Source organism: Aspergillus alliaceus, assembly GCF_009176365.1.
Source record: "Aspergillus alliaceus strain CBS 536.65 unplaced genomic scaffold BDW43scaffold_1, whole genome shotgun sequence".
Classification (NCBI taxonomy): Eukaryota; Fungi; Ascomycota; class Eurotiomycetes; order Eurotiales; family Aspergillaceae; genus Aspergillus; species Aspergillus alliaceus.
The window spans coordinates 531,650-544,954 of NW_022474684.1; the positions used below are offsets into that span (position 1 = coordinate 531,650).

The 13,305-nt window shown below is 46.0% G+C and overlaps 3 protein-coding genes across 3 annotated transcripts; 2 read left to right on the forward strand and 1 right to left on the reverse strand.

Annotated features, from left to right (window-relative positions):
- Window positions 1–284: 284 nt before the first annotated feature.
- On the forward strand, window positions 285–2,427 carry BDW43DRAFT_317678 (alpha-amylase; the record flags this gene model as incomplete). The annotated part of the gene is made up of 9 exons (XM_032048562.1): window positions 285–449; window positions 514–552; window positions 610–725; window positions 793–901; window positions 958–1,186; window positions 1,249–1,411; window positions 1,481–1,627; window positions 1,691–1,931; window positions 1,987–2,427. The coding sequence occupies 9 exons, from the start codon at window positions 285–287 to the stop codon at window positions 2,269–2,271; spliced, it is 1,494 nt and encodes a 497-aa protein (XP_031906294.1). The 3' UTR covers window positions 2,272–2,427.
- A 626-nt stretch (window positions 2,428–3,053) lies between these two features.
- BDW43DRAFT_295893 (transcriptional activator of proteases prtT) lies at window positions 3,054–5,192 on the reverse strand (the record flags this gene model as incomplete). Its single annotated transcript, XM_032044126.1, has 5 exons — window positions 3,054–3,655; window positions 3,690–3,919; window positions 3,970–4,395; window positions 4,450–4,851; window positions 4,960–5,192. 5 exons carry the CDS (start codon window positions 5,190–5,192, stop codon window positions 3,054–3,056), a joined length of 1,893 nt encoding a protein of 630 aa, XP_031906295.1.
- Window positions 5,193–7,543: 2,351 nt separating this feature from the next.
- On the forward strand, window positions 7,544–8,684 carry BDW43DRAFT_5270 (uncharacterized protein). The gene is made up of 3 exons (XM_032050196.1): window positions 7,544–7,965; window positions 8,023–8,095; window positions 8,530–8,684. The coding sequence occupies exons 1-3, from the start codon at window positions 7,765–7,767 to the stop codon at window positions 8,589–8,591; spliced, it is 336 nt and encodes a 111-aa protein (XP_031906296.1). The 5' UTR covers window positions 7,544–7,764; the 3' UTR covers window positions 8,592–8,684.
- The last annotated feature ends 4,621 nt before the right edge of the window (window positions 8,685–13,305 follow it).

Genomic DNA, 13,305 nt, shown 5'->3' on the forward strand with positions numbered 1-13,305 from the left:
GATCCAACCAGTTCCCTCCTGACTGACCAGGGGCGGAAATTTAAAGAAATTAAACACGAGGGAAACCACAAATCACATTCGGCACAGGCATTGGGCTGCAAGATGCCAATTTCACCGTCCTGCATGTCATCCGCGTTTCTTTCATCCCTTGAGCCATGCCACTTGTACGTGCGATGTACCACAACTTATAAATAGTCAGAGATGATGCTTCAAAGTCAATTATAGAGAATAAGTTTGACTCTAACAATCTTCTGAGCCAGGGTTATCCCAGAGGGAAATACAAGATGGTCTCTTGGTGGTCTTTCCTTCTTTACGGCCTTCAGGCCGCGGCACCGGCGTTCGCTGCAACGCCTGAGGACTGGCGATCGCAATCTATTTACTTCCTTCTCACGGATCGCTTCGCGAGGACAGACGGATCGACGTCTGCGACTTGTAATACCGAGGACCGGGTTGGTTTCGTCCCCCGCTTATCCTTTACATCAAAGGAAAGTATCGAAAACTGACATTATGTAGAGATACTGTGGTGGTACATGGAAGGGCATCATCGACAAGGTAAACCGCCCTCATCCAACAGACCAGCCCAGACCCCTTTGGCTAATTACCACATAGCTGGACTACATCCAGGGGATGGGGTTTACAGCCATCTGGATTACCCCCGTCACCGGCCAACTCCCCCAGAACACCGCCTACGGAGAAGCCTACCATGGCTACTGGCAACAGGATATGTAAGTCTCTCTAACTATGCTCTATGTCTTACGAAGACAGTTGGACAATGTTGATGACCAAGCCTAGATATGCCCTGAACTCGCACTACGGCACTGCAGATGACCTAAAGGCTCTTTCTTCGGCTCTTCACAAGAGAGGGATGTATCTTATGGTCGACGTAGTTGCCAACCACATGGTACGGGGTCCTTTACCTATACTGACTTCGCAGGGTATATTGATGATCCGGAATAGGGCTACGACGGAGCCGGAAACTCAGTCGATTACAGCGTATTCAAACCATTCAATTCCGAAGACTACTTCCACCCGTTCTGCCTTATCCAGAACTACAACGACCAAACCCAGGCCGAGAACTGCTGGCTGGGCGACAACACCGTCTCTCTGCCCGATCTCGACACGACACGCCAAGACGTCAAGAATGAATGGTACGAGTGGGTTGGGGCATTGGTGTCGAATTACTCCAGTAAGATCTTCCACCCTTTTCATTCCCAGTCTAGATTTATGGACGGATACTCATGGTACAAGTCGACGGACTCCGCATCGACACGGTAAAGCATGTGCAGAAGGACTTCTGGCCCGGTTACAACAAGGCTGCGGGGGTGTACTGCATCGGCGAAGTCCTCGACGGTAATCCGGCGTATACATGCCCCTACCAGAAGGTGCTGGACGGAGTGCTCAACTATCCGATGTATGTTTGTCCTTTCAGCTATGAGTTAGTCTTCCTCCTTGTATTTCTTTAATGATGAGAAACAACCAGGTACTACCCACTACTCAACGCCTTTAAGTCAACCTCCGGCAACATGAACGACCTGTACAATATGATCAACACGGTCAAGTCTGATTGTCCGGACTCAACACTTATGGGAACATTCATTGAGAACCATGATAACCCGCGATTTGCTTCGTAAGACTTCCTTTTTACTTCCCTTGCTTCTTTCAAATCCCACCAGTTTAACGAGAGAAACAGATACACCAGGGACATCTCCCTCGCCAAGAACGTCGCCGCATTCACCATCCTCGCAGACGGAATCCCCATCATCTATGCCGGCCAGGAACAGCAATACGCAGGCGGCAATGACCCCGCCAACCGTGAAGCAACCTGGTTATCGGGATACTCGACGACCAGCGAGATATACAAGTTACTTGCATCTGTGAACGCGATCCGGAGCCACGCAATCAGCACCGATAAAAGCTATCTGACCTACAAGGTGTGTTATGTTCATTGCTCTAGAGGCAGTAAGGAAATAACTAATGGTAAAAAAGAACTGGCCCATCTACAAGGATGATACGACGATTGCGATGCGCAAAGGTAGCGATGGTTCGCAGGTCATTACTGTCTTGTCTAACAAGGGCGCGAACGGTGACTCGTACACCCTCTCTTTGGAGAATACAGGATATACGGCTGGACAGAAACTGACGGAGGTTGTTACCTGCTCGATAGTGACGGTGGGGTCGGATGGAAAGGTGCCTGTTCCGATGGAGAAGGGGTTGCCGAGGGTGTTGTATCCGTCTGAGAAGTTGGGGGATAGCAAGATTTGTAGTAAGTAGTTTAGTCTGTATTTAGAATGGAGGGATAGTGATGGTGTCGAGACTTAGCTTCTGGTCTTGTGGGATTATGGGAAACGCTACGGTAAAGTCTCTTCTCCTATAGTTGGGAATCAGAATGTGTTTCAGGCTTTACTTAAAGGAAAACCTTAGTTTGACATCCTCCCTATGTTATGCTTAGAGTTCTAGTCCAGATATTTCTATCTTGTTGGATAAATAAATAATTTATTTGGCGCGGTATATAGAATCTTGTATATATTCTTCTTTTCAGCTTATATTATGTTATAAACTCTATTTACATATATATATATTTAGTCAGGTGTAAATGAAAGTCCTCTGGGTCTTAATCAGGATTGATGTCGTCCGGTAGATTATCTATAATCCACTTTGAAAGGCTGCCTTAGAAAGATAGGAAGAAAGGGTGTCATATTAAGATTTTCCTTAATGATATATCAATATGGGGATCCGATGAGATATCGACGCCTTAGAGTCTTGTTAATACAGGAACCGCTATCTGAATAAAAGGGTGGGGGGTCGGTGGGGAATTGGATAAGAAAAAGTCGCATAGAGAGAGAAATAATGAAGGGGAATACGCAACGTCTGACTAGGGTAGTCAAAGACTAGTTATGCAAGAATCCAAGAAGGGTAGTTTCATTAAGATATGGGAGAACTTTCGTATATCCACTGTTAAAAAAAGCGCCGTGCCCTGTAAGTAAACCAACCCGGCCCAAGACCACCCCCGACACCATTTTCGTTAGACTCTAATTACAGTAGTGAAGGGATTTTTAGTAGGTCGCCGACCCTACAGGGATGGCTTCAGCCACGGCCATGCCACTAATGACACTTTCCGGAAATGACTGTGGCATGACCTCAGGGATCAGCTGCTCCAGAGCGCTATATCCCTCAATCATACTATCGACCAAGGGTGGCACGAACTGTACGTGTTCCATGCTCATCTTCCGGGCGTCTCCGAACGAGCCTTGAGAACCATCGACTGCGCTGCATGGATCGTTGCATTCGGAACAGCGACGCTTGAATTCCGCAATCATACACGAAAACCGGTATGCGATGTGGTCTTCATTTGGCGACAGATGCAGCAGGAACATTTGAATCTGGTCAATGAGTGGGTCGAGGAAATTGAAATCGCAGAGATTCAGAGCGGCATAACCGACAATGAAGTATGCCTGGTCGACCACTCTCAAAGCGGTTACAAAGCGGAGTTGCAGGAATTTCGATATGATTAGGCGTGATCCCTGGAGAATCTCCGCCGTGAGTCTCTCGGACTCTGCCTGGAATCTCATCGCCGTCCGGTGCAGAAGGATTTGACAGAACCAGAGACTAAGCTCAAACGTCGAATTTTCATCACCAGCTGTTGGAAAATTAGTATCTTAGCGGAATTTGTAATAATGACTGAGCCTTACCAAGGAGATGGGCCCATTCAACCTTCCACCGTTCAATTTCTTCATATTCAACATCCGCGAATCGCATGCGTTGTTCGTTGCTTTGAAGTCTCAAGGTGATCAAGTACAACTGAATCTCCGCTACAACCTTCCCATCTTCGACAGTGGCGGCGGGGTGCTCAAGAAGCCGTGGGCAGTAATCGAGATACCTTTGTGGTAAATGGAATGGGCGTGCGTTGCCAACAGCAAAACTAATTATGGGGTTAGTAACTTTGAGTGGAACACGATAAGTAGCACTTACTGTAACTGTGTCAAGCAGAACGCGTTCCACAGTCGCAGCTGAGCGGCCATGTCGTTGTCAATGATAAGTTCCGAAGGTGCATGATTAAGAAATTCGAATGAGATAAGGGCATGGTTGATCGCAGTCCCGCTGAGTAACCAGCTGTCGACGGGGAATTCTTTCTGACTCGCTGCGGGCCATAGACAAAGGAGAGCAAGCGCTTGGAGTGATTCGTACTTCAAGGGCGGTTTCTCCCACAGCAGATTAACGGCCTTATGTCGGACTTGGAGGTTCATGGCATGTAGAATCGGTGGTGGAATGCCGGGCACATAACGAGAAGCCAGCAGGCAAGCGGTACTATATAGTAGAGAATCGGTTTTCCTCATCTCATTATGGAAGTCGGACTGGTTATTTATTGAGATCAAGGGACCGAAATTATCCACAAATCTAGCCTAAGCATTAGCGGCTATAGAAGCAGGTTGATGCGATAAGTGACCATACAGTTGTACTAGCTTGAGAGACAGCTTAGAATCTAAGATACCCTTCTCAAAGCTATTCCCCAGGAAAGGGGACTCCACAGGAATACGATTTGTCTCCCCGAAAAACTCGGATTGGAGGTCCTGGATTAGTCGCACGGGCTTAGGCAAGAAAGGGCCGAATGAGCTTCCTTCAATGGAGGCAGTTTCCTCCGTATGAACGCTCCTAGCTAATGGAGGTACGGATATATTAGAAACGGTTGGCGATTGATTCAAGATTTGCCGGAGCATGCCGGTCATTTCTCTCATACTCCTCTCCAAGGAAGTGAGCCGCTCCTCGATAGAAGGGATAGCTGTCGTAGCGTCGGACCACATCGGCGTATTATCCTGAAAGCGCTCGCTCGTTTCAGGGAGCTGGCAGTCGATTCTATAAAAATATTAATACCCACAAAGGCTTGTTTGGTCTTGGCAAGGCATGGAATTCTCCAGGTTTGACGTAAAAGATTGGGTGAAGTGGGTAATGGTGGCGCCCGACCTTAAAGAAAGACAACGACGGCATGCATGCCCTCGGGGATCAAGATCGCAGCGCGTTTTAAGCTTGCGGCAGGTATTACAAGCCGTCATCGAACGACGAATGCGGCCCTTTGGGCGTGTTACGTCGTCGCCGACATTAGAGACAATTCTCCTGCTGTCGTCGGACATATGCACGCTCTTGTGCTCCCATGAAGGGGCCTCGTATTTGATGGGCTCAACAGTAGTTCTAGTCATGGCATATGAGTCTGTCGCGTAGATCAAGTGAATAATCAACAAGCAGACAGGCTGAAAGCAAGAAACAATTGTGGAAACCAAATAAGATCCCGTGCAAATCACTCAGAATCCACACGAGTGGGGAGGGAATTGACCCTTTTAACAGCCCACGGCCGGGCGTGAAGAGGAGATTGTGCTAGCTCGCTGGCAGTTGACGAAATAGGCTCCATTAGATTGATTATCCTTTTTTGACCTGGGGTAAATGCGAACTAATCGGAGCATTCCAACCAATCCGTGCAGATCCGTGTCCCTAGGGTGTGGTTTCTAGAAGAATAGAAAGGTGGTTTGCCATACTAGGCACTGCAACAAGAGAGGGGTTGATTGACGTGCGCTATTGTAGCTGCGCCTCCGATGTAAACCGGTCCCATAGGGAGTCCCGCTTCCCATGAGGGGGTTGGGTAAGGTTGACGCCGACCTGAAATTAGTTAAGGACTGCCACTAATCGTGACTTCCGTTGATTTGTCGATAGCGTGTCCCTTATCATGGCGGGTTGAAGATTGCGATCGGGTGTACCCCCCAAAGCAGGAAAAATGTCTGACTTTTGCCCATTCGTCATGACTCAGGAACGGCCGTTTTTTCTCGCTCATCCTTAATTTTCTCTTTCCGTGCCCTCTCGTACTGATGACTTGGTGACATGCCTGAGCGTCGTTGCTGATTTGAAGGAGCCTGGTGATCTAAGATAGGGGGCAAGCCGATCACGCAGATCATAAGATATCAGATCCTTCGAAGCATAGGCAATAGGATACGCGCGATTGCCTTATAAACCCGTATAGACAGGCTTTTGGTTGAAGATTTTTTTTCTCTACTTCAAACAGCGAATCCTGCAATGCAACCTTGAGCCCCTGGCCAAACGGTTAGCAACGGGCTTGTTCCTGGTTATTGCATAGTGGCATGATAGCGTTTCTGCCACCCGCACTTAGGCTCTTAGCTAACAGAGTTATGGTAATTTCGCGGTCCTGTTCGCCATACCCTTGACCGCTGGTCTGATGCTCGTCAGACACGTCCGTGGAGGAAATGTCTCGCTACAATTCTTCTGAGTCGTTGGCTTGGTAGTAGGGATCCGCATCCTTGCACAAAAGCGGAACCCGCGGATTAATAACCATCACTGTTAACAAGAACCTGTATTTCGCAGATAGTACACCCTCTTGTCTAGGCCACGAGGAATCAACACCTGTGCAGGGAGCCCACTTTCCCCTTATGGAGCTTTTTGACTTGGGGCACATATTCTCAAAAGGTGCTCTTTCCCCGTCCATCTAGAACCCGCAATGTAGGAATCAAACTTTGAGCTAACCCTCATTTACTGTATCGATGAGCGGAGAGATGCAACCTTTCAAAGCCCTTCAATCTCCGGCAACATTCGGTGATCTGACCATCGCTGACAGAGTTGGCTTTCTTTCCCCTCCTAATCTATGCTCAAGAAGATTAGTTTGTTAAGCAATTCTTAGTGCCACGCCAAACCTCAATTTCTCCGGCATTAGACCGTTTGTGGTACGAAGCGCATCTGTAGGCCTGAGGGGTATCGAAGGAAAAAGGCGCAAATTCATCTATCATGCCTTAGTTTCTTCACATGCTTCCGAAGTTTTCGCTGTCGCCAACCATTTCGAGTTCAACCCCCATGAAGGGAATATGGATAGCGTGCGCCAAGGGTGTAACATGAAAGGGACGAACTGGGGCCCTTTCTTCGCGGGTGATCGATTCTCAGCCAATCTTCGGCTGTGTAATGTTTATGCCAAGCAAATCCCTGCTCGGTCCATACCCGTTTTTATTTTAGGAGCGGTTCAGTACGAGGACCTGATCTGCACAATTGGCGATTGAAGCAATCTGTTACTCCACCGAGTTGATAGAATGGTTGCATCGGATATAACGTGTCTCACATGTTATCATTGGGCGAGATATTCAATCATCAGTAATAGCATTGTCAGGGGGCCGAATCAGAGCTCTGCATTCTTGGCGACTGAGTTTATCATATCATTTAAGACACGTATTCGGCTTGTTCGGATATCCCCGAAATCCAGAGTGGTCCGAAATATGCAGCAGTATCGCCATTCTTATCAAAAATCGCGGTATCGTACCTGCATCTATCGATATTAACCGATTTGTTTGATGAAGGAAAATTATGTGTCAATCTTTGCTAGTCTCGTTGGCCTTTCCTGCTTTCGGAGCCTCCCACAAAATGGAAGAAAATGAAGACACTCTAAGTAAATCCTGCGCTAATGACTAGTGCGTTAGCACCCATGTCTGGTATATCACGAAATCGAGCACTATTCGGGCTTAACGCCGCAGAGGTCTTTTGTTGGCCTTACCTGTCCTGCATGAGCGCTCGGATTCAGGCATATCGCTAGATATGACCGTTTTATTTCCTTTAATGGAAATCGAGATGGGGTATATCCGAAGGAACCGAGCGCATTAGAGTACGCTGGAGCCTCATCCAGCCAGCCCCCAAGAAGTAAGCGACCAGAAAGTATACCCAAGGTTGCTCATCCTGTAATGCAAGTGAAGTGGTAATGTGATAGTGTATGCGGGGTATAAGGTAATGGAAAGTGATGAAGTGTTGTGTGGCGTGCATGAAGAGACAGCCCAGCTACTAAAGGAGCACATGATACTGCACATGCACTTCTTCCTCAGGCAGAAACTTCCATCACGATCCTCTTGCGATCTTCTGTCTCAACCGCACGGCTGGGAGATTATTCCCAGAATATGCCAAAGCCATCACAAAGTGCCAAGCGCTCTCAGGGTAACATTCCATCCCATGACACGAGAATATTGAGTATAGAGAGCTAACTCCTTCTAGATTGCTAGGGTGTTTCAGCCCTGCGGCTCCATGTTCATCCTCATCTACGGCATATTGCGGAGTAAAATGTACAGTACGTTTTTGCTTGACTAATGAAATCGACCTTTTATGTGACTACAAGCCATGGCATTTATATTTTTGAGACATTAGTCGAAACGTCCTCGGGTCAAGGATTATGAAGATAATCTTTTCACATATCCATAGCGGGGAAGCAACCATGCTTTTCCCTCACCTGACACCATTACACCTCTATCTGCTGGATAGGAAGAGAAGGACCAATCTACGTTGTGACATGTGTTTTAAAATTGTCGATCAGCCTACTTGGAGCTTTGACAGCCGTAAGACATCCTAGATTGTTCAAATTTGATAATCATCTCATTCAATAGATAGATCGAACATGCTAGATCATCTTGGATGTCCTTTGAGCTTCTTACAGGTCGATTGAAAGCTAATAAAATGAGTGGCTAAGGGTGGCCTTTGTAAGCTGACTTTCTTTTTACATAACAGATATGCCACGCTTCTGTGACAAGGGTTCATATGCTGTTGAGTCAGAGGAAGTCTGCAGGTGAAGCCCCTCAGGACACGCGGCCTGGCTGGCAGAAGGTCCATATTAAATGAGGACCCTTAAATTCATCCCTGCCTTTCTTTGGAGTAATGGCATTGTCCCCTCTTTATCCCTCTCTAAACTTTCATCAATCAAAGGCAATAGGGGGGGAGGTGACCACATACTCAGCAAGACAACGCATAAGTGACATATGGCAACACGAACAAGAGCTTTTATCGCAGATAGTTGTTACAAATCTCCTAACGATGTGTTACTCAATAGGTTCTACCCACATACAGCTGATAGCGGTAGTGTGACTGTTCTAGATGCCTGCCCTGACACTCAAGGTGATGTATCGATCTCTGTCAATCGATAATATTATCAACAATCTGCTCGCGTTATGGCTAAACCCTGCTTTTAGGGCTTGGTGTTTTGTGAGTACATATCAGTATAGGAATAGGGTACGCTAAAAATTAATACCACAATCTCTACAGCAATCCTCTAGTCTATTTCCCTGCATTGATTCTAGAGTAAGAGCTAACCGATACCCGATTAAGTTTCCCATAGACAGCATATTTTGTTTCACTGAATCCTCATATGCCCTAACCCCTCAATCCTGCTAGGTTTACCCATCAACAAGAGTCAACTTGGGAGTATAGCTGGGTCCTATTCTCTATGCATGAGAACGCATAGCATAGCTCGATGTGCATTCATATAATTGCTAGACCCTTGACCGTGGATGACAGCTTAAAGCGTCAACAACGGGTTCATGTTATTGAAAATTGACCGAGCCATTTATGCAATAGGCTGGAGTGTCAGATTTTGTTGTACTCAATATATACATGTATACGAAGCTCTAATTTTCTAGAAGGACCAGATATTATTGCTCTTCTAAATGAGTATGTTCACATATCTCACTGCACTGGTGAGCTCGACAACTATCAGGCAATAGTGAAAACTCTGGGTGCCTTTTTAGTTTCAGCAAAAGGCACCATTTCGCAGGTGGTTCGATCTTGCAATATATGATGTACACCGACATACCTCAAGGCATACCAGCGTCAGAGTCTCCTTTATGCTTCGATAATTCCCTTTGGAGGGTTCAAACGGTGTGAATGGCCTACTCTATCTTAGGGCATTCAACTCACCCCTGATTAGTAGGTGGTTTTTGCTCTTTTAAGGTTTCACAGGCAATGACAACAACAGTAGGACAGGACAAGAAAAGCCAGCGAGGAAGCGAAGAAACCGAGACTCTGCCCTCTGCTCTCTTCTATACTATTTTTATAGGGTCTCCGGGCTCGTTCCCTCAATAACAGACAATGGCCAGAGGTTGGTACATTATGAGAAAACTATCGGTAGTGAAGCAGTGATATCTAGATACGATGACCCGAACTTATCGGCTGTCTTTGTTTCCGGAGTGTGGGATCGTTGATGGGAGATTAGCGGAAGTTCATAAAGCCATCTACATGGATTGATGCTTCATGGTGCCCCTTCGGCTTGAGCAGTTGTTTTATATCAGACTATAGTACATACATACGACAAAATTGACAAGATTGACTCGAACTCAGCCTTCTATGATTGCACCAAAACCAGAGAATAATGCCTAGAATTGCTTGTGATGAAATACGCAGAAACTCGACAAATCCAAACCCATGTTATCATGCTCAGCGATTGTGATCAGTAGCTCTCTGTGGGTAGACAGGCTAACAAGCTGTCACCGTAGAAGATAAGGAATGAGGCAATGGATGTTTTCAGTGCTATATGATTACTGATACCCTATGTTCCTACACTGTACAACAGCCTACGATGGGACAAGGTCCATATGCCGGCATCTCAAGAGGTTTACCAAGGTGACTGAACTAATTTCATGTAGCGGCTGAGCACCGATTGCTAGTATGTCTGCTTTGAGAATCAAGCTGGATTCGCGCACGTCGACCGGTGACAGGTATTGTCCCTGAATCTTGGCCGTGACTGTGGTATAAAGTGCCAAACTGTATAAATGGACTACACGATATTTAGTATGTCATCAAATCATATACATGCTGAGCGCCATTCTTAGATAATTCTACCAAGCCACGAGAAATCTTTACTGGAGCTGTGTGTATCACTCGCGAAACATGATCCATTTTTTCTATGTCAACATTTTTATCCTCTCGTGAAGCACCATCGCACTTCGTAGATATATATCTACTGCATTAGGGCATTTTACCCTGGGTATAAGCCATTATTTTAAGGTGGAGCACACTCTACTCTTCATCAGACTGCACAAAACCATTTATATCCGCATTAACAGGTCAGGCTGGGAGTAATATCTTATCAAAGGACTCGGTCATCAGCGTTGAAGCTATATGTTAAGTGCGAAGAAGGCAAGGCACCCTCAAGAGCCCAAGGTGTTGGTGATCGAAATGTCTTTCCTTGAGTGTCGTCTTTAGAGCTCGAGCTCTCTATCGTATCTAAAGTCCCTAATTAGATGTCCCTGTGGATGGTGTGTCGCGACTACTCGCAGGTTTTCAACGCCTGCTGTTATTGCCACTGACTACATATAACCATTGCACCTCCAACCTTCTTTTTACTGAGCAGTAAGCCTCCTAATACCCCCTCAAACTCATTGTTTGTCTACTCATCATGTCATCTAGAGAGACCTATTAAGTATGAATAGTTTCTAAACGCTTAGAGTAAATCGGTTGCATCGTATGTGTCGTGCAATCGACAAGATTCTCGGTGAGCCTAATTTGTAGACTATTCATTATAACGAGATATGGCATGATAAAGTGAAATGCGGGAGGGGAAAACATGCATGGAGAATTAGAGCAAAGGACACTCCTATAAGGATCCTGGGACATGTCCTATAGAGAGAGAACCAGGCGTATGTATATAAATTCTATACAAATATGTTTAACCAAGGTGATATATAAAGTTACCGTTATTTGGAAACTTGATCGTTCAGGCAGTATCTGACTGTATGAAGAAACATTGTTTAAAGTCATGAATGACTACGTACTACTGCCCAATCTATCTGTCGTGGAAAAGATGCCCTGAGTTGGAAATGAGCATCATCTTTCAAAGGTCCACGGAACAGTATGGCATAGACTCAAGCAGACATTGAATGCGCAAATCATGTACAACCGATTATGGATATTTTGTATACAGATGATGGGATCCGAACTAGGGTAATATGAGCTTCTACGGTATCGCGATCCATAGAGATATGAAATCGCCACCCCCTGCTCTGGCCATCGGCTCCGGGATGAGGCTAGGCAGCAAGTAACTCGCAAAGCGAACCTCGCAACTGCAGGAGTGCATCTTCCGATCATACTAGTGACCACTGTTGCCTATCTTAACAAGGAGCCATACACCATCGTGTCTCCTTACAGATTAACTAGTCATGCACTGTATATGGGATGTCTGGAACCGAGGTTTGCGTGGACCTCATGGCTTTGCGCGTAGTGTGTCGGATACTCCACAAAATATTCTATTTTGATATGAACTTTGTGAGATAGGAACGTGACTGTCAGACAGGGGCTATTAACGAGAGAGAAAAGGCTAAAAGGTGGAGGAGCAAGAAAAACGGTATGTATCAAAAGGTCGAGGGGCGGCAATTTTTACCCCTGACCCAAAGTATCTAATCGTTTATTTTTCTTTATTTTTTATTTGGTTCTGCCCATTCGGAGACTGTCGCACAAGTGAAAATTCTGATCGTTGTCCACTCGGTATTGATTGGTCATCAGAGTTTCTTGGTTCAAAAAAAGAAAAGGAAAAACCACATGGCAGATCTCCTAGAACTTAAAAGCAATCAACCGGGCAAATTTGCCGTTCAGACCACTAGATTGTCAATAGTCTTATACAATAGAACAAAGCAGCCCCCAGAACAAAGGCGGCGATAACTGATTTAGGAAGGTAGATGGACAACGCTCCTGCAAGGTAATGATTACCCGTCGATCATCCGCGCCTGTATACGGAGTTCGATGAACTACTGTTCGTAAACGCTACTGGCAATGTCGCACCAAGGGGGCTACCCCACTATTCTAGAAAGCATTGCGAAGCGAGGGGGGAAGTTCGTGGGCTGGAGAGCTAGGTTTGAGACTATGCGATCGAGTCTCAAACTATCGAATGATATTGGGGAAACTTCGGAAAATTTCCAAATCGATACGGACTCGTGGGATCGTGTGAGACAGTTTGGAACCTGGATGATGTCAGTCTTTCAAAAAAGGTTTCGAAATCTCCGACACTGGAAAAAATTGGTTTAACCTCGGTAGAGGTGACCGATCTGAGACGAACACTATGTCCTCGTTAAATAGAAGGAGAAACCAGTGGATACAATTCAGGTTGAGGCAAAAAAAAATTCAATGCCGGACATGATGGATGATACAACGGTGTGGAAATGTAAATTTTAGTCCTTTGATGACAGGACAAAAAGATGGCCATGTACAGAGTGCCCACCGCCATAACCCAGAACCAGGGCCGACCCCGGGGGCTAGATAGTAGAGTTTGACTGTTAGAGTGAGTGCTGAAAACTAGTGACACGCCAGGCCGTGAAATGACAAATTCCAGCCGCAGCCGACCACTTCCGCCATCATGACTCGGTGGAAGGTAGCATCAGCCACAATCTAGAACAGTCAGCCACAATTTCGCAAGGAGGGCGAAAGGTTTTACGTTATGCCACGACCACTAATACTGCTCTGTTTGCCCCGTAACTCGTATTGAGAATATAATTTTTTTGAAAAAAAAAAAAAAAAAAAAAA

Bases quoted from the DNA above. Each gene is read 5' to 3' on its own strand.
- BDW43DRAFT_5270 (XM_032050196.1), top strand. From the start codon at position 7,765: ATGGAAAGTGATGAAGTGTTGTGTGGCGTGCATGAAGAGACAGCCCAG. The intron at 7,966-8,022 runs GTAACATTCCAT...AACTCCTTCTAG, and splicing joins AAGTGCCAAGCGCTCTCAGG to ATTGCTAGGGTGTTTCAGCC. The intron at 8,096-8,529 runs GTACGTTTTTGC...TTTACATAACAG, and splicing joins ATTGCGGAGTAAAATGTACA to ATATGCCACGCTTCTGTGAC.